The following is a 22,084-nucleotide window of genomic DNA, read 5'->3' on the forward strand; positions in this document are numbered from 1 at the left end:
GTGTGATGGGTATTGTTGTAGTCATTTGCGGCAGTGGATGTGGCATCGTGGTGGTCACCGTTGGCGATTGATTCGAAAGCTGCGGCGTGATTTTCTTCCATGATTTGGTTGTTGGTGTTGAATTTTCTCGGGAAAATTGAAAGAGAGACAGAGACAGGAAACAAAACTGGGAAAATTGAGAGATAGAGAGAGAGAGAGAGATAGAGACAAAGAAAGGAATTGAAGCTTGGTTAGTGGGCGTGGATTTGATGAATGCATCTAATTAAACTACTTTCAAGTACATTAACAATATTGTACTAATGAATTATAGCTATTCAATCTGAAATATTTCAATTGAATTAGTTTGTCATACTAATTAATATTTAAGATAAAGTTTATAAATATTTTTCTTTTAAAAATAAAGTATATTTAGTAATTCATCTTTATTTGTTAAGAAAATTAAATTAATAGCACATCTAGTATTATACCCTTTTTAGTCATTTCACACAATCATAGTTGTTTTGCATAAAAATTTACCAAACACTATCATACTGCTTCTTGTTTTCCAAAAGCACTTTTACAAAAAAGTTTACCAAATACTCTGCTGCTTTATTTCACAGCTGCTTATTCTCACAGCACAACAGAAACAATTTTTTTTTCAAAGTACAAGAATACCAAACCAGCCCTCATTGTACAATGAATTTTCGTTTCTCCCTTATGCAAAAGCAAAAATTTACACAGGACTACTTGTAGTGAGAGAGAAATGTGAATAAATCAAGGGATGAATATGCGCACGTTACTGTCATGTAAGGGGTTTGTTTGTTTTTTTTTTTTTGTTTTTTTTTTCTTTTCTTACTTTGTTTCTATCTTTCTTTCTCTGTTTCTCTTTGTACTTGTTCGCATGTTATCGAATAAAGAAGATTCAAACTTGTTCGCATTCAAAAAATCATATACGCTCTAAATAATGTAACTATTATGCGGCCTAGTTTGATATTGTTGTACTTTCTAAAAAATTGCTTCTCTTGTGTTATTAGATTAAACAGCTATAAAATAAAGTTGTTGAATGTTTGATAAACTTTCTGTTGTAAAAGTGCTTTTAACCAAAAAAAAAAAAAAATGTCTGAAAGTTTAGTAAACTTTTATAAAATTGTAGTGAACATGTTAAATGACAAAAAATGATATGAAATTTAATATAATATAATAATTATCAAAGACAATAATTTAGGAGCAAAAATTTGTAATTTCCTAAAATATGGGGGGTTATATTTGTCATTATACCAAATAAATTTGATGCTCCAGATTTTATAATAAGCAAATTTTTTTTTTTTTTTTTCAAAGCATCACAATTTCAAACCAGCATGCATGTCTATGTTTTGTGAAGGAGAGTTTTAGCTTGATCGGCACTAGTTGAACAATAAAATAATATAAACTAATCAGTGGGGCAGCAAAAGGTTGGTGGACCCATAACTCCACAAGTCCCTGGATCGAAACCAGGCTCTGATGGATTTATTGCAGAATTTGGGTTGTGGTCTTTAGCAAAGAATGCATCGCTGCTTTATTTAGTAGACCAAAGCCGCAATTGTCGTTGGTCGGTCAAGCTCAAAGACAGGGACTCAGAAAGTTGATTCACAAAGACGACTTCTTAATATTTTTTATTTTAGGATTTTTATCACAAATGATCATTGTGATTGATCAAACTCATCTTGATCCATCACTTTTAAAATCAATCAATATCGTCCCTAACATTCATTACCCCACATCAATTTGGTCATTCCATTAAGATTTCGTCAACTATTCAGTTTGTACGTAGAACCCACAAATCTAATGAAATTGTGACATGAGGATTTACACAAAATAAAGGTTTTTATCCAAATGGTCTCTGACATTAATCCATCTCCTCATTTTGGTCACTGAGTTTCAAAAATCGATAAATTTGGTCCATAACTTTCACTATGCACATCAATTTAGTCATTTCGTTTTAATTTCACCCATATTTTTTGTTTGTGTGCCGATGTGGTCCCATTAATCCAATCATATGGCTCCATGTGGATTAAGTGCAAGAAACTATTTTTTTAAGAGTGAACCAACGAACGAGTATTCTACGCTGGCATTTTTCTCGCATCTCAGAACCCCAAATTGAAAAAAAATTCTATCTAAATTCGACAAAATCGAATCCAAATTCAATTCAAATTTGATAGGTTTATAACCGACTAGAGAATGAGGAGTGAGTTTAGAAAGCCAAGTACTTTAGTGATGTCATAGTGTCTTCCCTTTCTTTTTTAGCATACCCTGATGAAAACGACGATGACTATTTTTTCTTTTAGTTTTGATTTTTAGTTTCTTATTTTACTTTTAGTTTTAAGTCTAAAAAAAAAATAAAAAATAAAAAATAAAGTTTCTTGTAGCTAATCCACGTGGCATCATATGCTTGGATTAGTGGGACAAAAATATTGACGAAACTTTAACAGAAGGATTAAATTGACGTGCGGTATTGAAAGTCAGGGACCAAAGTTATCGATTTTTGAAGCTCAGGGACCAAAATGAGGAGTTTGATCAATGTGAGGGACCATTTGTGATAAAAACCCTTATTTTGTGTAAATCCACGTGTCACCATTTCATTGGATTTCTGGGTTCCACATACAAACTAACAGAATAGTTGACGGAATATTAACGGAATGACCAAATTAATGTGTGGTAGCAAATGTCAAGGATGACATTGATTTTGAAAGTGAGGGAATGATAAGTTTAATCAATCTTAGGAACCACTTGTGATAAAAACTATTTATTTTATAACATTTTTTCAAAAAGATACGATTCTCGCCGAATCCTCTTTGTGAGGATTCCGAAAATTTTTTAATCTTGTCTTTTTATCGTACATCTTGCGGTCAAAAATTATTTTAAATTATATTATTTAAAATTAAACACAAACAGTACCTGACGAAACAATTGCACATTTAGAGTAAATACAATTTTCTTTCACTTATATGAGTACTAGTTTTGAAAAGACAAAACTCTTATTTATTTTTGGTAAACCCTATGTATCTAATTATTTAAAGCCAAGTTCATAATATTGTATCTCTTAGTATTACAGTTTGATAATATATTTTTTTCATTTATAAGTAAAAAAAAATTATGTTCGAATATCGTGAAAACTGCGTTTAATACTAATCTATTGTCCATCATTTCGAGTAAATATCTCGTCATATAACACCCTAGTTTTGGCAATACACATGAAGATCTGTGCTCCAAGTCTAACATCCTTCAAAATGACGAGGACCACCGTTTGCAGAAAAGTTTGGACATGATCATATGGGCCACAAGGCCTTTACTCTGTTTGGCCCAAACAAAAAAAAAAAAGCCCTCACAGTTGTATATCTGCAAGGTGGTGCAGCGGAAGCATGGTGGGCCCATAAAGCACATGCTTTCAATTTATCTCATCTGTTTATCGTGTATTGTACGACCAGCTTTCATTAGGTACTGTTAATGTTTAATTTTAAATTAAAAATTCAAAATGATTTCTAATCGCATAATGAATGATGAAGGGATAAAATGAACCGATCTCTAGGATCCTCAAAAAGAGATTCCAGATAGAATCTTGTTCCGAAACTAGCCTCTGATAAAGTTGTGCATTTCAAGTTTTCGTCTCCATTCTTCGTGGCCTCTGAGGCTTTGCTTTGTTACAATTTACACCAACTTAGTCCTCTTCTGCCTCAGATTTTAGATTCATGGGTGAAACCAAAAGATTTCTTATCCTCTACAAAAATAAATAAATTAAGAAACGACGTTATATTCCACCAAAAAACATGATTAACTTTCTCTTATTTTTGAGTCTCTGCAATCTATTGCATGCGGTGTACAAATTACAATTTCCACAACTAAATTGAGACGAACCATATACATTTTCAGGTTACAGGTTACAGCTACAATGGGGAGAAGCAAAAATATATCTCCGCCTCCGTCGAAACGAAATCGATTAAGAAACATGAACCAAAATTAAAGGTATTGATCATGCTCTTACTGATTTTTTATTGCAAACATTGTCGAATTTTTCGACCCCAAGTAATACTTTAGGTTTATTTCTTCGCCTGCAAGTCATTGGCAGCCTCTTGATTTAACTGGAAGGGACAACAGAGAGCTCCAATCGACCCGTCCATTCCTCGCCGGGCTTCAAGGTGATTGGTTTTTCGATTGATGCTCCATTAACACAAAGCATTTGTTTGTACTCTTCGTCTCCAAGATCCGCCATCGCTTTGGACTTCTCCCACGGATTCCATACAACTAGTACATGTAAAGTTCAAGAACACAAGATTTTAATTTGTCACCAATCCATATGTCTAAGTTTGCTTGGTAGAACATGATTCTTACCAACATCTGGAAGTCCCTCCTTTCGCACGGTGAATGTCCTCTTCTTTTCATGATCGAAAACAGCTATCACATCCGAAGACTTAAGGTAAGCGCGGTCCACCTGATGGAAAATGAATAACACTTCATAAGCAGGAGAGTTTTGGATCAACTGACAACTCGAGAAGGTTTTGGGAAAACACAATTACCTCAGATTCGAATGTTAAGGCGTCGCCTTGTTCTGTAAACCGCTCCTTTTGACATAGGTTGTCTAGGTAGTCTAGAGTCTCCAATCCCTCAACCCTCACTTCACTGTCAGTCCAGATTAAATTCATTTAGACCTCGGAACTTCAATTAGTCTTTAATTAGATTACGATTAGTCGAAGATTATGTACCTGATATCCGAAATGGAGAAATACGTATGAAAAGCGAATGAAAAACTGAAAGGCTTGCTGTTGATGTTTCTGATGCGCGATATAAGCGTTAGATGCCCTTCTGCTGCAAGCGACACCCTAAGGCGAAACTCAAAACTGCAAAACATGTTTCAAACCATCATGTCACAAACAAATATTTCAAGTACACAGAGCATTAGCATGCTACTTTTTCAGAATTCATGCTGCTATATGTGCTACCTATGTGGCCAAATCTTTAGATCATCGTCGGATGGTTTGAGCAGCAAGTCGATGTAGGCTTTTCCATTTGAATAATTTGGATGTAGTGGTGGAGGATCATTGTCGATGGCCCAAATTCTGTTCCTGGCAAACCCATTTTGGTCCAATGATCCGGTCCCAACCTGCGGAAAACAGATTGGAATTCCTCCTCGGACTGCTTTTGGCGGCTTAAAAATCGCCTACAAAGACGAAACAGAAAATATATTAGCTAACTCTAACATCAGTGTACATATTTCCCAACAGTTCACGGATAACAATGAAGAAGTCTGAAGAAATTCTTCACCTTGCTACTAGTGAATAACAATTCCTCGCCGCGTTCATTTTTCCAGGAAAGAACCTGGCCTCCGTGCAAGCTCACCTGGATTGTTTTTGCACGACATCAGAACGCATTTAAACTACAAAATCAGCAATTCTGGACTTCTAATTAAATACAACTTATATTGAATGGTTCCGTTCTAAATGAACTGCGGTGATTAAGTTGATACAATATCGATGCTGCTTGATAGTAGAAACAGGAAGGTAAAAGAAATCTAACCCTAACGGAAGCACCTCGCGGGTTGTGAAGATGAACTTGATCGATTCCATTCTTGTCTTTCGAAAATTCAACTGCTGCTCCAGAAGGATTCATTTCAAGAACACAGCAAGCAAGAACATCAATTGAATGAACAGATGACTCTCTCTCTCTCTCTCTCTCTCTAGAAACCAGCTTCAAACAGGGAACAAAGTGGTTAGCTGTTCATTCAATCGAGCAGCTGAAACTCAACTTTCACATGAACCTTTCTCGTGACAAAACCTATACTTTCCTGTGAACTGAAACCAAATTCCCAACTACCAATTCCCCTCTCTCACTTTTCGAACAGATCCAAATTTTCTGAAAGAAATACAGGATGATTAATTACCCAACGAATGAAACCAAACAGTCTTAAAATTCCTGCACAGCGGCCGGTTTCAAACCAAAACAAAAAGCATTTATGATGGGAACAGTTTTGTCTAACAAACACAAAGAAAAATTGAAGGCTGTGACTAAGAAGAAATGAGGTCAAAACACCTTTGTGGGCGGAAATATCAAACATAAATCTAATCCATCTATGCAACAAATCACTCGAAAGGATTAGCGTTTGAGCACTCCTGATAAACAAATATTGAAATGTCAAATAATATACAAGAGATTAAAGTCCTTAGGCATATCTTAGGAGGGTAATGAACAGATTGAGACTAAATTAGTACCACTTGCATTTACAAGTTTAAAATATGTTATTTATGTGTATTTACATGTGCGTACAAGACGTGGAAACTTGAGCAACCAACCAACCATGATTAGTCTTTGCTGGTTTCTACACGTGATATAGACAAGTATGAACGTGCCATCCTCTCTAACTGAATTAACTAATCCATTTTCAAAAGAAGGGAAAATCGAGAACAAAGTGGGAATTTCAAGTTTTTGACTTTTTCGATTGCCTGATTGTGGAGAAAAATTTGCGTGAGTCTATTTCATTAATGTGACAGTATTAAACGGCGGAATTTTTAGTTAAAAATCATCGATACGTAAATTTGTTGATATTTTCATACGCTTAATGCGGTATATTGGATTTTAGTATAATGCATGATGTATTTGTAATTTATTGCCAAAATATATTCAATAAACTCTGCATAATTTGAGGTGAACCATTCACATCGTCTGCATTAGACATCGGCCAAGGAAAATTGATGATGAAAATATTTGATTGAAGCAACTTTTCCTTCATCACTTGAAAATTGGATAAAGAATATTATCCTTGGGACGGATTAGTGAGTCTCATCTTCCCAACAAGGCAAATTCAAATAGTTTATTGATGGACAAGTTACAATACAAACAAAAATATGATGGTACTGAATTTGGATATATTCGAGGGGAGATTCTGCCATGGCCCATATTGTATTCATTCTTGTGTTCGACACATATGTCTTATAATTTAATACCAATAAACGATAATACATAAATTTATGTCAATAACACTCATTACGTGAAGGTATACGCATCTAACGTTATTTAATTTTCACTCATACACGAAGGATCACAACGGAAACACACTTAAGAGAAACTTCAACTGGACCCCACAAAAGAGATGCCTAAACACAGGAGAAATGCATAGAAAGTTTTTCAGAAGTCTAGCATACCAAACTCTTTTTCCTAATGACCCATAATTTCTTTTCCACAATTTTGTCTCACTATTAAGTATTAAGCTTTGAATTGAAAGGCACTAGGGAGAGAAAAGGATGATTTGGGGTTGAAATTCAATGTCATGGATAAAACTCTAGGTGCAATGTCGCCAACACACAAAATTGAGGAGCGTGCATCTTATTCTTAGGTGCAATCAAAGGTACTATCAAAGTTACCTTTGAAAATCCCTTTCGATGGGACTTGGTGGCTTTCTTTCAAGTTCCTCTTTTGAATTGCACTTTTCACCAGCCAATTATATCCATTTGCACCTTCAACTCAAAAACTTAAAATATCACTTCATTTGAACTCATAACTTTCTCCAATAGTCAAGCGTAGAATGGATACCGCAATATAATATGATTATGTGCTAAAACTTTAAACAAGATATTTATTTAAACTACCTATTAATAGGAAAAGAGGATAAAAATATTATTTAGTCTTCTATAATAGAAAAAAAATAATGGGCGATAATATAGTTTCACAAAACCAAATTTTGGTGTTTTTTTTATTGAAATCTCATCTATATGTATTTTTAGCGTATATATAATATTAAAAAATAAAAAATAAAAAACAAAAACCCCCTTCCCCACTGGAAAATTTTGGTGTTTTTTTTTATTGAAATCTCATCTATATGTATTTTTAGCGTATATATAATATTAAAAAATAAAAAATAAAAAACAAAAACCCCCTTCCCCACTGGAACATTCTCTCTCTCTCTCTCTCTCTCTCTCTCTCTCTCTCTCTCTCTCTCTCTCTCTCTCTCTCTCTCTCTCTCTCTCTCTCTCTCTCTCCTTCCTTCCCATTTTAAAACAAAAATAAAAAGTATTCACATACAAAGTGTGTAATATATGCTTAGTATTGATTAACGAAGATGCTATTGATGCTCCAAAAATAGTCATATTGTAGTCCTCAATGAAATAAATGAGAGTGAAATTCGCAATGATATTTTCTAGTGCCGATAATGATTCCATATATTTACATTTTCAGTCGAAATTCCAAACAATTAGAATCTCATCGGCATGGTCGAATTTCTAGTACAAGGATAAAATATAGGGAACTTTAACCAAAAGCTCCTGGTACTGTTCACCTTAACGAAAAATCATATTTTTACACTAAAGAATCAATCGTGATACTATTCACTTTACCTTTTATTTTGTCCTTATCGTTAAAATTCAAAGTTTTCAAGTCCGTTTTATTAGTTCTCCTTAAAATATAATGCTTAACCCGGTTAAATAGAACACTCTGTCAATCTAACAAGAAGTCTGCAGTAACAATTACGAATCACGTAACTTCAGAGACCAATCCTTTGGAATGTTCATGTTCATAATATGTAAACACAGTTTTAGCCTCACCTAAACTCATCACAAAATCCCCAAGACAATCTCGAATCTAGCACATCATAGCACAAAGGAGAGTTGAATTCTAAAGGAACAATAAATTAGAAACTACTATTTCTGACCTTCCGCTCGGAATTTCCTGTATTCCACCTGCTGGTCGCAAACCAAAAGTTAAGTTAATTAGATTTTTCAGTCCACCGAGTGTGATGTGAGGCTGCAGACAACACCAGCTTCCTTATCATCTAGCAGCAACAGCATCGGTCCTAGAGTTTGATTCCAACAGCTGATGGAACTTGGCTTCAGACATGGAACTTTCATGTTTCTCGCGATCCAGTTCACCGTTCCTGCTTACAGAACCCAAGTTGCTAATTATATTTTTGGCATCATTTGGCAGCTCCAAGTCTACTTCAATCTTGACTGAAGCAATCCCTCCTTGCGTCACTGCCTGAGCATTTTTCAGCTTCTCCTACAAGATAGAACACATGTGAGATCGAGCTACAAGTGAATGTAAATATAGCTTAGGTTGAAACAAGCTAGGATGGACCAAATCAGTTTTCCTCGATTTTTCATGTTCAACTTAACGTTGTAGCACGTGCTACAACACATCACAACAAAACCCATCCCAACACCACACCCTTCACTACGCTGGCAAATTTGTACTCTTGGTCAATATTTGGCAACCAAAAGAAAAAAAACATGATAATTCAATGTGAAGATGGCTTAGTTACTCTAAGTATATGCTGGACATCAGAAATCAAAACAATCTGAACATAGTTGTCCAAGTGCCTACTGTTTTTTGGGTAAAATATACTGGAGTTTCCCTATTGGGTAACTATTGCTGGTGCATATGCAAAAGCTTAAACTAACCTAAAGCCCACTCCTATGAACCCAGCCTTGGGCTCGGGATATGCTACCAGTTCATAAGTCAACCTCCAAACTTTTGCACGAAGAACAACCTAGAAACTTTGTTCTTTCAACACCCTATTGTATTGTTGATCTTTAAGAATCCGCTTACTATAACAACAAATGAATATAACCCCTAAAAAGAAAAGAGAACGTGACAACTTGGTACACATAAAAAATAACTAAGAACAGACCAACAGCTCAAGAAATTCTATGAGAACATTAAGAAGTACCCTTAATGCGGCATTTTCAAGCCTCAGTGTCTCTGAATCCCCTTTCAATTTTTCTATTTTGAATTGAAGAGCCATTTTCTCCCCATTTAAGGATTCACATGTCTTCACCAGTTCCTCATATTCAGCCTGCTTTCTTAACCTAGATCTCCTTGCAGATTCTCTGTTAGCCTGTTTCCTTTTCTCTCGTTTCATCTGCCTTTCATCCTGAGGAAATCAACATGTGAATCAATAGTGTGAATAGCAGAACATCTAAGAGTTATCTAAGAATTTGGTGCATCCAAGATGAGTCCTGACTCAACAGTACTCAAAAGTCATGAATATAAAAACGGTTCAGCAAATAACCGCCCTGCAGAATCTTAAGATGGGCTTTGTTTCACAGCTAACTCTGGCTCACAAAATTTGAGGAAATTCCAAATCCGTAATCTTTCATCAGTCTCATGATTTCAATCAAACCAGTAACTGAGCGTTGTTCAAAACAAACAAATAGAGAAGTATCAAAGCCCGCAATTCTTTAAACCGTTATCTACAATTCAAATTGAAATAGAAAGGCATAAGCTTGCAAACAAATAAGTAGTACCAAAATCAATAAGGTAAATATTTCCATACCATAACAGGTGCACCAAAAGGAAACCCAGAACCAGCAGAAGGAGCAACAAAAGCTGTGCTAATTCCTACTGTCTCATACGGCGGCCCGAGAGATACTCCAATATAACCAACAGCAGGAGGCGCAGTACCGGAAACACTTTTGGAATTCTCATTCGTTTCCCCTTTAGTTGTAGGACTGACCTGAGTATGAACCTTCACATCATTTTCTGTCATTCAGATAATTAAGGAAACAAATCAGTCACTATGAACTATGAAACAAACGGTAGCAAAGTCCTAACTTATCCAAGTAAAACCAAAACTGGATTGAACCATCCCCTTTTCTATACAAAACCAACAGATGATGGAGGGCAAAAACAGGCCACGAAATTGTGCCCTCCCACATTGAAAACCAGAAACAGAAATCCTGATGGAAAAAGTCCCACATTACAATTGCAAAATATAAATTAAAGAGAAGACCTAATCTTACCAGCAGATTGCATGCTCTCCGACCCATTGTTCCTCTGAGTGAGGTGCTCTGCCTGATAGAAGAAATCCATTATTACTTTAACTGTTTAACTTCATGCATAGATAGCATCTAATCAAAGGAGAATTCAAAGGAGAGGCCTGTCTCAGATTGATCAGGCATAACAAAAAAAAACACTTACTTTAGTGTTGCCATCATTTCCATCAGTCAAACCATCAACCTTTTGTTCCAAACTGCACATGTTCATAAGATCAAAAGTTTAGTTTGGCTAAATCTAGTGACAACATCAGAGAACCAACGGGAAGCTGACTGTTCATAATCTCAATTTTGTCCTGTACGAAGGTTAGCCCCATTGTGAATGAAAAAAGAATAAAGAAAGAACCTCTTTGATGCCTCAAGGACTAGGTTCCCGTCCTTGGGACTGTCATATCCAACTGGCACTGCAGTTCCATCCGATCCCTTCAACTTCTTTGTTACATCTTGGTCCATGTTGTCCAACATTTTAGAAGGCCTTTCCTGTGCTTAAGGAAACTGTGACGGGTAGCTAACCGTCAAGTTACTCTCCACAGCTGCATTTTCACATTGGGAATGTAAAACTACACAAATATATTGTTCAATGAAAATTTAACAACCATCCTTTTTTCTTTCATTTGCTTCCATGACATTATTTCAAAACAAATTTCAGCTGAACTCAATTAACCCGATTCCAAATAACTGAACGAAAAATTCCACAATTTAACAAACAAACAAACAAAAAACTTGACCATTTTCGAAAAAAAAACCTGACCATTTTCACCAAAAACGGAAGCCTTATCATTTCAATCAACACATGCAACACACACAGAATTCACCTTACTATCTCATGAATTCACCTTCCTCATGCCTATTAGTTTCTAATTTTACTGTTCCCAAATTGTCCCACAATTTCTAATTGATAAAATCGGATCAATTGCACACCAAATAATTCCCCCTTTTTTTAATTAAAAATATTAAAAATTGTCATCTTCCACAATTAACTTTGAAATTTTAAATTTTCCCCATTCATGCATCTGCAAAATTAAGAGATCCGGAAAGCTTCCACATTTATATTCCGAGTCGTACACAAATATTATATATATTTATATATGAAATTCTACCAAAACATAAGAGGCAATTGCAATGTACCTGAATCTTCGGAAATCTTCAGAAGGGAGGAGAAATGAAATCAAAGCAGTAATTTTGAAGAAGCCTCAACAGAACCTAACCCTAGCTCCTCAATTTTCCCGCGTTTTAGATGGAAAATTTTGGCTTCGATGGGGTCGTACACCGGCCGGTCTGGTCCTGAACTGGGTTAGTAGGATTGGCCCAGATGATCGATGTGGCACTATTATTCTGAACCGTACACGTGTAGAGACATTGGCCGATGGTCCTCTTCACGGGACTTTCGTTTTTCAATGTTGTACCGGTCTGTGGGCCCCGCCACAAACGGTTATTCGTACCAAAATCAGTCTTTTTTATTTTGTTTTGATTAATTTTTGTTTTAAGATTTTAATTGTTTTTTTTTCCTAGTCGATTTTGTTTTGTAATGTTGATAAAAGTTTGCTTATAACTTCAGATTAATCAACTAAAATCTGAATTGAATCGATTAATTGATTAATCCCAAGTTTACACAATCAGCTTTTTACAGAAAAAAAAATTTCTGAATTAATTTGAGCGTAATTAAGTTCGTTTAGCGTATTCCTTCTCAGGTTCTTATGAAGTAACATTTAACCTTAAATCGGTTAATTTCGTGCCAGGTTCAAGTCATGTTCAAATCATTCCCTAACTGGCAGTAACTGAAAAGTTATAAGCACTGCAATGTTACCACTATGAAACCAATGCTTGCACCAAGTTCGTATATTATCAACAACCAAAAATTGTCTCTCTAGTAATCGTTCCATACGTATAGATGTTAAATTAGTGAAATTCAAAGGTGAACTCTTACGGTACTGATACAGGTATGACGAAAAAGTAAGAATGGCACCGGACTTTCAGTAACTACGAGGGCGAAAACTAAGCTAACAGGATCTGGAACTTCCGAGAGAATTTCGACCAGCAGCATAGAGAAATCAATTCTAACGTAACCTCTTAGCTCAAGGCTGCTCGAATCAAGTTGGGGCAGAATAAATCATTCTGTACTGCTTGAATCATCTGGTCGAAGAAGGCATTGCTCTAAACGAAGGGCCTTCCCTTTCGTAACGTACTGGTTGAATCAATAGTTGTTCGGCATGTTAGATTACACAGCTGTACATATTGCTCCTGAAATGAAAGTACACGGATGATTTCTTGCCTTGATATTAATAAAATAGTTATACTTCAATAGTCTTTTCAAGATTGTTATGATCAGGAGAAGTTTTATTATGTTCGTATTGATTTGTATATGTACTAGACGAAAAAGACCAACAGACCTGGCATCCAAGAGGAGCAGCAAAATTTCCGTTCATCAATGTGCTTCACATCAAGCCCAATAAACCATGATCCAGCACTAACATCGTCATGAGCATAAGCACGAAGTATAGACCTGCAAACCGACAGAAAGCTATAAACTAAATCCTCCCAAGGTTGTAAGCATGCTACACGATACTATTGAAACAGGAAAAAAAGGAAAGAGGCGGCGGAAGCACCTGTTTATTGATATAAACTGAGCTAAGGCTCTAGAAATGGCATACAATTCACCAGAAGCATGTCTAAAGTATCTGCATCGGAAACCAAATGAAATATTACACAGTAAAACCTGGGAATTTAAGCAGCAAATTCAAATGCTATTATGAATTGCTTCAGTACTTGAAGACTAACGACCTGATGCCTACCATGATTGTTCAGGTGAGAATCCTCTATATACAGGACATATAGAGAAAACCAAATAATCACCTTTACACCTTTTGCTCCTACTTACCTAACTAACAAACATTTTCAGAAATACGTTTTTCCCTATAAAGAACTAATGGTCACCCTCCCAGCATTGTTAGGCAATCCAATATCACGTAGAACAGTCTATACGAAGAAATCACCAAGGCACTATAGAAAAAACCAATCATCAGCGTTTATTACACATGTTTGTTTTTTAGGATAATATTTTTCTGGGCTACTCTAACAGGCCATGTCAATCTAAAAGAGCCTTTTACATATCTCATTAAATAGACATTATCTGTGCTTACGATTTTGCATCGCCAAATTTCCACCAGTCTGGCTCATACCACTTGTGTGTTCTGTGTAATTAAGACAACACAAAAAACATGTTATATCTATTCTAAAATGACTCATAATTTCAAAGCTTTCATCAAATAAAGTATGCTTTCAGCACTTACGGTTCAGAGAAGACTTCGCCTGATTTCATGCACCCAATATAGACACGAGGCTTATCTATATAAGTAGTTAGAGTTGCTCCCAGGACATCTGAATCAATAATAAAGTAAAAGCCAAATATTAGTATGCACTTCAAATTATCTGTTTAGGGGCATTAATTTTTCTGATATGGTTAACAGCCAAATATTGCTTTCCTTAACTTTCAATAACCCCGTTATCAATATATTTGGTTCCGCCATGACTTATCAATTATACCCAGTGGCGTCCAAATCTATGCCACTCTGAAGTTAGACAAACAATTGCAGCATTTTGTAGAAAGGTTCTATTGGTAAAACAATGGCAACAAATTCCAATCCTCAAATTGAAATTATATATGCAGCTTTGATTTCTGAGATAGAAATGAACACTTCACTTGAGATCATGACTAGATAACCATATACCTATGCTCTCGTCTAACGGTTTCTTTGGTTTTCTCCAATAGCAAGCACATGTTTGTTAACTAGTTTTATCCAAATTAATTACCACAATCTAATGTTATGCAGGTATAACAGAAGTCTCACGAGGATTAACTATCTTCTTGTTTACTAGAAAGAATTATAATACGACTACATACCAAGATTAACATAAACATCATCATTGACCTTAACATAAAACTCAGCATCCCAGTTCTCTACAGCATGAATATAGAATGATTTTGTCTTTTTTGGCCGCTCCTCAGATGCCTCCACTTGATCATCCTGTAAAGTAGAAGAACAATTTCAACAACAATGTGACATAAACTTATCTGCCTATAGCAATTTCAGCTATCCCATATATGATTCTTGAATCAACCACGAAGGATAAGCATAAATCTTTGTTGAGGGCCACGACTCATGAGCATGATACAAGAATTAAAAATACGAAATGCACAGCCAGCTTTCCTTGAACTACAATCCAGGTTACATTGGCTAGTTCATAACTACAAACTAGCCATCACTTAGTCATACTCTAACTAGCCATCACTTAGTCTCTATGCCAACCCCCGCTTTTGTTCAAAGCCTCAGACACCATCTTGTATCTTTCACAGGACTTAACTTCTTAAGAAATCCAAATAGAATCACATGTGCATAGTAATAAAAAAAAAGTTCTCTACAATACGAAATTTCATCCAGCCAAAAGATCCCACCAAATATATGTAAAACAGAATTGTTCAAATGGTTAACAAACCAGAATAATGAAGTCGTTGGTCTGGTCATTTTCCTTGTCTATTTCCTTATCCAAACTGTCTCCATGATTTGGGCTGCAAGATACACATGCTTAACTGAACAGAACTGTAGACAATTCCTTGTCATCATTCTAAATCATCAATATACAGACCTTCTTCCAATTACAAATCGCACAATGATGCCCTTTTCATCTGCCAATCTTTTTAGAGCTTCACCTGCACATATATACATAAAATTACTATAACCACCAGAAGAAGTTTGGTTCACCATCGCAAGCCAAAACATTTGTAACTAGAAAATTGGTAGGAGTGGATAATACTTTAATGCATAAAATTGCACAAAAGACAAAAGAAAAGTACAACAATATTTTCAGGAGGTACCTGTCGGCATCCATGCCTTACGAATTGCCTCCCTATTCTTCTTGCGGCCAAATGTTGTAATAATTCCTATAACAGCTAAAAGCTTCTTCTTAGAATGAGCCCCCTCATTTTTTGACAAGCTCTTTGGAACGAAACCTTCCTGTCTTGCCCCAGCCAGTTGCATCTCAAGGGCAGACAACTGCTTCTGTTGCTCCCTAGAAAACGACCATCATTCATCACAGCAAAGACAATACCACAAATTCTCAAAATTCAACAATGCCACCTTTTACAGAATAGCTTGGATCAATGTACCTGCAATCTATAATTTTAAGTGTGTCGTCTACGGCTATAGCAGATTGACCCTGAAAAATCGAAAATTAACGATTATCTGCCTAATTCATAATCTCTTAGATTGAATTCATATAAGCAGCAACATATTACTGTTTGCATGAGGGATTTGAACTGAAATTAAAAGGTAAAAACTTGGACAAAAACAAAAATTAACAAAAACCGAAAAAACTAAAGTTACCTGACCATTTCTTTTATCAAGCTCCTGAATCAAATAAACCCTATCGGCAGCATCCTGCCACAATCTATCAACACACCACACACCCCATCAAACATTCATCAAAAATAAAAAACCAAACTTTTTCACAAAAATCCAAAATTTAAATTATGAACAGCTCTAATCACAGACGAAATAGCAAAGTTTGAAAATTGAGAAACTCACCGGCTGGCGACGTAGATGGCGGCCATGGTGGAGACCATGGCGAGCAAGAGAGCTGAAATCCGAGAGTGAAAAGCCGAGCCGGATAGCCGGTTGTGCGACGGCCGGCTATGCATGTTTTTCCGGTGCGGCAGAAAACAAAGGGGCGCAGAGCTCGAGCGGATTTGAGTGAGTGGCGGCGAGCTAGATCACGGGAGGGGTTTCGGCGCTCGATCAAGTCTGAAACTAACTGATACTCTCGATTGAAGAAGGAAGAAGAACAAGGAGACGAAGACGTTGTAACCGATTGTGCTCTCTGCAGTAACGGGATTTTTGCAATTAAAGAATATTCATGTCATTTTGGTAATTGCAATTTTGGAGTTATAAATGGGAAGTGATTTTTCATTGGAAAGTGTTTTTCAAACGCGTTTTTAACTTCAACACATCCTTATAAAATTAGACATTGATTTTATTTTAATTTATTCAATTTGATGACAAAAAAGTGAGAGAAGTATGTAAAAAATAAAAATAGATGTGTGCATAACAATACCTTCCCTATTTAGGGGATGAGCTCATTTTCCCTCTTGTTTATATATATCTTCACCATAAAACTTTTATAATTGGAACCGTTCAATCTTTTAATCTTCATTTGAATCATCCATATAAATAATCATTCGAATTAGATATCATATAATCATCTAAAAAATATTTGGAATAAATCAATGGTTTATCATGAATATACTTGAATACATTGTTAATTTATTTGACACATTTATATAACTAAACAATATATGTTTCAAATGTTTTTTTCTCTAAAGATGACATTCAAAAGAAGATTAAGAAATTAAACGGTTCAGATTATGAATTTCTATGATGAAGATATGTTATTTATAAGTGGAAAAATGAGTTCATTCTCTAAAGGGAGAATGTAAGTTAAGGAGATAGGGTTTCGAAGCTAAATAATTTCTTTTAAACCTTCGGCAATGGCATACGATCAGTGGCGCCTTGTCGCTACTTATTATGCCGCCTATAATGCCTATGCTACCTTGCAAAGTGCAGTTCTAATTCATGTAACTCTTACTAATTTTTTAAAAATAACATTATTTATTTTTTTAGACATATTTTATATTTAAAGAATAAAGTGATCATCACCACTTATCACTACGAACCCTAACCTCCTACACTACAACCGTCGTTATCACCACCATTGTTCCCATAACGACCACACCATAATCGCTCCGCTACCACTACTACAATAACCATTACAACCATAACCGCTAACACCACCAATACCATAAAACAACCCCCGCCACCACCACTATCACCACCCACAACCACAAGAACAACTATCAATGTTGATGCTGCCCTTACCACCATTGTTATGTATGTAACCCAACCACTACACATCACTATTAGCACCACTACATCACAACCACAACCCTTGCCACTGTTACCGTTGCCGTCACCACTACTCATACTACCATGGCTATTTTTGTCGTTATCTATGATTATATTGTTTTTACATTAAAATTTATCAAATATTTTTACACTGCTTTTCATACTTACAACACTTTTAAAAGTACAGTTTATGAAACACTCACCTGCTTATAGCTGATTATTCTTAAAGCACATTAGAAAACGATTTTTTTTTTAAGTATATCAATTCCAAACTGGCCCTTAGTTAAATTGACTATAGCAGTGTGTTGCATTTTGAGCACCCAAGTTAGAATTTCTTGTTGGAGAACAATTTAGAATATAAATAATAACATAATTTGGAAAATAATCGAATCTTTATTATTGAAATACTTAACAATACAAAATGAAAATTATAATATAGTTATGGAAACAAAAATGATACTAACTTGATTGATAGAGGCTAGCAACACTATGTCATTCGAATAGTATTTTCGTCTCACTCTTGTATTTGTAGTTCGATGATGTCTACCTGACCAAGATATAACTATCGAATCCTATAAACCGGTGCGATTATAGAATTATGGCAAATTGCTTTGTGTGTTTACTCTCTGGAAATTTATATACAAAAGAGAAGGAAAAGAAGTAGAAGATGATGATTGTCGAATTATAGCGAATTGCTTTGTTTGTTTACTCATATAAAAGACAATATTAAGCCTATTGGAGAACTTGGTTTCCCGATGTGGGACAATTGAGGCCCAAAGCTTCAACATTTTTGTCTCCCATAACATGGATGAATTAATTTAAATTAGGAAACTTTAACGAAAAGCTCTCGGTATTGTTCATTTTAACAAAAAACCACATTTTTACACTAAAAAGTCAATCTTGATACTATTCATGTGGAGCAAAAAATAATCAAGAGGCGACACATGAATTTTTGGAGAAAAATGACAAAATTACCCTTGAGGAGTACCGGAATTCCTACGGAAGCAATGGACAAACATCCCACACTCAAGTCAAAAGTGCCCAAATAGGTATTTATTTTTAAACATATTTCATCCATCCTGATCAAATCCTCTCCACAAGGTAACCCCCAAAACATTTCTTTTAAATTATGTTAAATGGCTAATTAATGGATTTATTACCTAATTAATTTATTAATGGCCAATTAAACCCCTAAGAGCAGTTCTGCCGGAGGTGGACTTGCACAGCACCCTGTCCAAAACACAGGCTAGCACCCTGTCCAAAACCTCCAGCCCGCAAAACAGCCTGGCACCCAGCCCAAGCCAGGCAACATACCAGCCTATTTCGGACAGACCCAGAAGCCGGCCTATTTGGCTGGCGCGTGCACAACACTCGCGACTGGGCGCGAGTAGGAGACAAGGTTACAGGCGGCGGGGCACACTTCTCATGCCACTTGCGTTTACCAGGATGAGGGCTACATGGCCCTCCTCAGAGTCGTTGGATTTCCAACGGTAAAAAAAATTTAAATTTGACTTTTAAAATGGACCGTCCGATCACAGATCAACAGTCCACGTTTTTTTCACCAAAAAAAAAAAATAAAACAAAAAAAAAAAGGCCCAAAGGTCAGAATTTTGACCGTTGGCCACGTGGCAGCTGGTTGGCTGTTGGATTTGATTATTTTTCAAATCCAACGGTCTAGATTAATTACAACATTAAAATTTATTAAAAATTAATTAAAAATTGTGATTTTTTAAAAAAAAATACAGAAAAATTTTAAAAAATTAATTTTTTTTTCTATAAATACCTAACCCTCATCTTCCACCTTACACCACATTTTAATATTTTCTACACTTTCTACATTTGAAAATTTTGTACACTTTGAGAGAAAAAAATGACTTCGTGGAAGCTCATTGAAGATGTTACGTTGTGTGAATGTTGGGTTCACACTACTCATGACCCGATTACGGGTAATGAGATGGATAAGCGAGAAATGTGGAGTAAAATTACGAAATCGTTTTGCGATGTACATGGAAAAGATGCCAGATCTAGTCAAGGTCTTCAAGGTCGTTGGAAAAAACTCAACGCATCCTTTACTTGTTGGAAAAATGCCATCTCTCATGCTTCTGGTAATCTGCGTAGTGGGACAAGTTTAGCGGATCAGGTAACAATATTTTTATTTATTTATATGCATTCCACCCACATCAATATTTTAATTTATTTAATTTCTTATGTAATTTTTATGTAATTTCTTATGTAATTTATATGCATTCCACGCCCATCAATATTTTAATTTATTTATTTTTGTTACACCCGTATTTTTTAATACTATCTTATCCCACATTTTTATAGACACTACAAGCACAAGCATTCTACAATGCAAAGAGCCGTAAGAAATCATTTAACAAATGGGAATGTTGGCAAATTGTCAAAGATTGCCCTAGATACAAAATTGTGGCAACCGGTCCAGAAGTTGTCATGCACGGTATGGGTCTACACAGTTCGCCAGAAGCAGACACGGCCAAACAAGAAGCCAACACATTTGAAGACACGAAAGGGACGCCTGAAGAAGTGCCGAAGACCCAACCGACTCGTCAGTCCCTCAGGCCTCAAGGTAAAAAGGCATCAAAGAAAAAAGGTAGTTCTTCCAAAAATGACTACACTAAATATATGGAGGAACTTGCTCACCAAGGTGAACTGAACATGGCATGGGAAAAGGCTAGAGATGAGGAAAAAGCTACTGCTATGGCAGCAATAATAGCAGCTACTGAGGCTCGTGATGCGGCAGCTGAGAGACAAAGAGAAATAGTTAATCGAGAGAATGAGATGATTAGAGAAACACTTCGTTGAGAGAATGAGATGCTTAGAGAAGAAAGGATAGCTCAAGCAGATCGTGACAGTATGAACAAGTCTCTAGTAGGACTGTCTCCGAATTCAAAATATTTTTGGACATCAGAAAAAAGAGATGTCGTGCGAAGGAGGCGTGCAAGAGATGCCGAAACAAGTCAAGGGGGTTCCAGCTACAGAAATCCTAGCAACCAAGATCCTAGCATCACATATCCTAACTCCACAGACTTTGTATAATTTCGTATTTATTTGTACTACTTTATTTAATTTGTTATGTAATTTCTTAACATTTTTAGAACTTTATTTAATTTCTTATGTAATTTTTGTACTTTATTTAAATATTTGAATAAGATTACATAAACTCACCAAATAAACATTTAAAAAAAAACACCAAATAAAATTACATAACCTCACCATATAAACTTAAAAAAAAAAAAAACACACTAAACAAGATTACTTAAAAAACAATACACTTTATTCTTCAACCACAAGCCTTATTTTAATTATCTTCGCCTTCGTGCAATCTCCACTAGTGGTCAATCAAGTCATTCTGGCGGGTTATGTGCCAGTGTGGCTCTTACAATGAAGTGTACCGAATGATCAATTCATTGTAATGTCCATCCCGTTCCAACGGCTTGTGTTGCACGGGATCTTCGGTCCGGTCATGAGCATAGTAGATTTGTGTTCTTGAGTTGTTCATCGGATCCGGCTTGTATTCATCAACGACATCATAATCATACTCGTCTTCAACAATCATGTTGTGGAGAATAATACACGTCATCATGATGGATCGAAGAGCCTCGACATCAAACATTCTAGTTGCAGCCCTGACAATCGCCCAACGAGCTTGCAGGATACCAAAACAACGCTCGACATCCTTCCTACACCCTTCTTGACACTTTGCGAAGTGTTTTTCTTTTTCACTCTGTGGATGTGGCACTATTTTGACAAATGTTGACCACCTTGGGTAAATACCATCTGCAAGGTAGTATGGTCCCTCGTATTTATTACCATTAACCCAATATGTGCATCTCGGCCCATTTCCTTGTAGCAGTTCGTCAAACACTGGAGATTGGGCAAGGACATTTAGGTCATTCTGAGCTCCTGGAACACCAGAAAAAGCATGCCAAATCCATGTATCAAAAGAAGCCACCGCTTCCAAAAATGATGTTTTTGGCTCCTTTTCTGTTGCCATAAGCTCATTGCCACGCACTTAGACAGTTTTTCCATGTCCAGTGCATGCAGTCGATGCTTCCAATCATGCCAGGGAAGCCTCGCATCTGACCCTTCCTCAGAAGCCTTCACATGTCCCTTGGCATGGGTTTCCGAAGGTACTCATTGGTGTAGAGGGCTTCAATTGCAGAGCAAAACCGCATCAGGGACTCCAGAACTGTTGTTTTTCCCATCCTTGCGATCTCATCCACTTGATCTGCAGATGCTCCATATGCAAGCATTCGCAAGGCAGCCGTAATTTTTTGCTCAGGAAGAAGACCTAGAACATGAAAAGCATCCTCTTTTTGCACAAAATATGGATCA

At 36.0% G+C, this 22,084-nt stretch overlaps 3 protein-coding genes across 5 annotated transcripts; all 3 read right to left on the bottom strand.

Annotated features, from left to right (window-relative positions):
* Positions 1–3,763: 3,763 nt before the first annotated feature.
* On the bottom strand, positions 3,764–6,231 carry LOC137710851 (putative glucose-6-phosphate 1-epimerase). The gene is made up of 7 exons (XM_068449994.2): positions 5,527–6,231; positions 5,275–5,349; positions 4,953–5,170; positions 4,716–4,850; positions 4,530–4,632; positions 4,345–4,444; positions 3,764–4,257 (listed from the first exon to the last, which is right to left on the bottom strand). The coding sequence occupies exons 1-7, from the start codon at positions 5,617–5,619 to the stop codon at positions 4,091–4,093; spliced, it is 891 nt and encodes a 296-aa protein (XP_068306095.2). The 5' UTR covers positions 5,620–6,231; the 3' UTR covers positions 3,764–4,090.
* A 2,223-nt stretch (positions 6,232–8,454) lies between these two features.
* LOC137711198 (common plant regulatory factor 1) lies at positions 8,455–12,547 on the bottom strand. 3 transcript variants are annotated; one of them, XM_088695721.1, is made up of 8 exons: positions 12,477–12,547; positions 11,898–11,985; positions 11,116–11,302; positions 10,915–10,966; positions 10,737–10,788; positions 10,271–10,476; positions 9,665–9,868; positions 8,455–8,994 (listed from the first exon to the last, which is right to left on the bottom strand). In XM_088695721.1, exons 3-8 carry the CDS (start codon positions 11,232–11,234, stop codon positions 8,767–8,769), a joined length of 861 nt encoding a protein of 286 aa, XP_088551847.1. In that variant the 5' UTR covers positions 11,235–11,302; positions 11,898–11,985; positions 12,477–12,547; the 3' UTR covers positions 8,455–8,766. The 3 variants fall into 3 exon arrangements, with proteins under 3 accessions (XP_088551847.1, XP_068306508.2, XP_088551846.1); XM_068450407.2 differs by lacking the exon at positions 12,477–12,547 and having other exon boundaries at positions 11,898–12,117; XM_088695720.1 differs by lacking the exon at positions 12,477–12,547 and having other exon boundaries at positions 11,116–11,329; positions 11,898–12,017.
* A 46-nt stretch (positions 12,548–12,593) lies between these two features.
* LOC137711036 (hydroxyproline O-galactosyltransferase HPGT1-like) lies at positions 12,594–16,670 on the bottom strand. The gene is made up of 12 exons (XM_068450232.2): positions 16,352–16,670; positions 16,151–16,214; positions 15,934–15,983; positions 15,643–15,836; positions 15,414–15,477; positions 15,264–15,336; positions 14,671–14,794; positions 14,060–14,147; positions 13,910–13,960; positions 13,376–13,447; positions 13,160–13,272; positions 12,594–13,010 (listed from the first exon to the last, which is right to left on the bottom strand). Exons 1-12 carry the CDS (start codon positions 16,462–16,464, stop codon positions 12,988–12,990), a joined length of 1,029 nt encoding a protein of 342 aa, XP_068306333.2. The 5' UTR covers positions 16,465–16,670; the 3' UTR covers positions 12,594–12,987.
* Between the last annotated feature and the right edge of the window lie 5,414 nt (positions 16,671–22,084).

This window comes from Pyrus communis, chromosome 6 (assembly GCF_041283825.1).
Source record: "Pyrus communis isolate YQ-2024b chromosome 6, ASM4128382v1, whole genome shotgun sequence".
NCBI lineage: Eukaryota > Viridiplantae > Streptophyta > Magnoliopsida > Rosales > Rosaceae > Pyrus > Pyrus communis.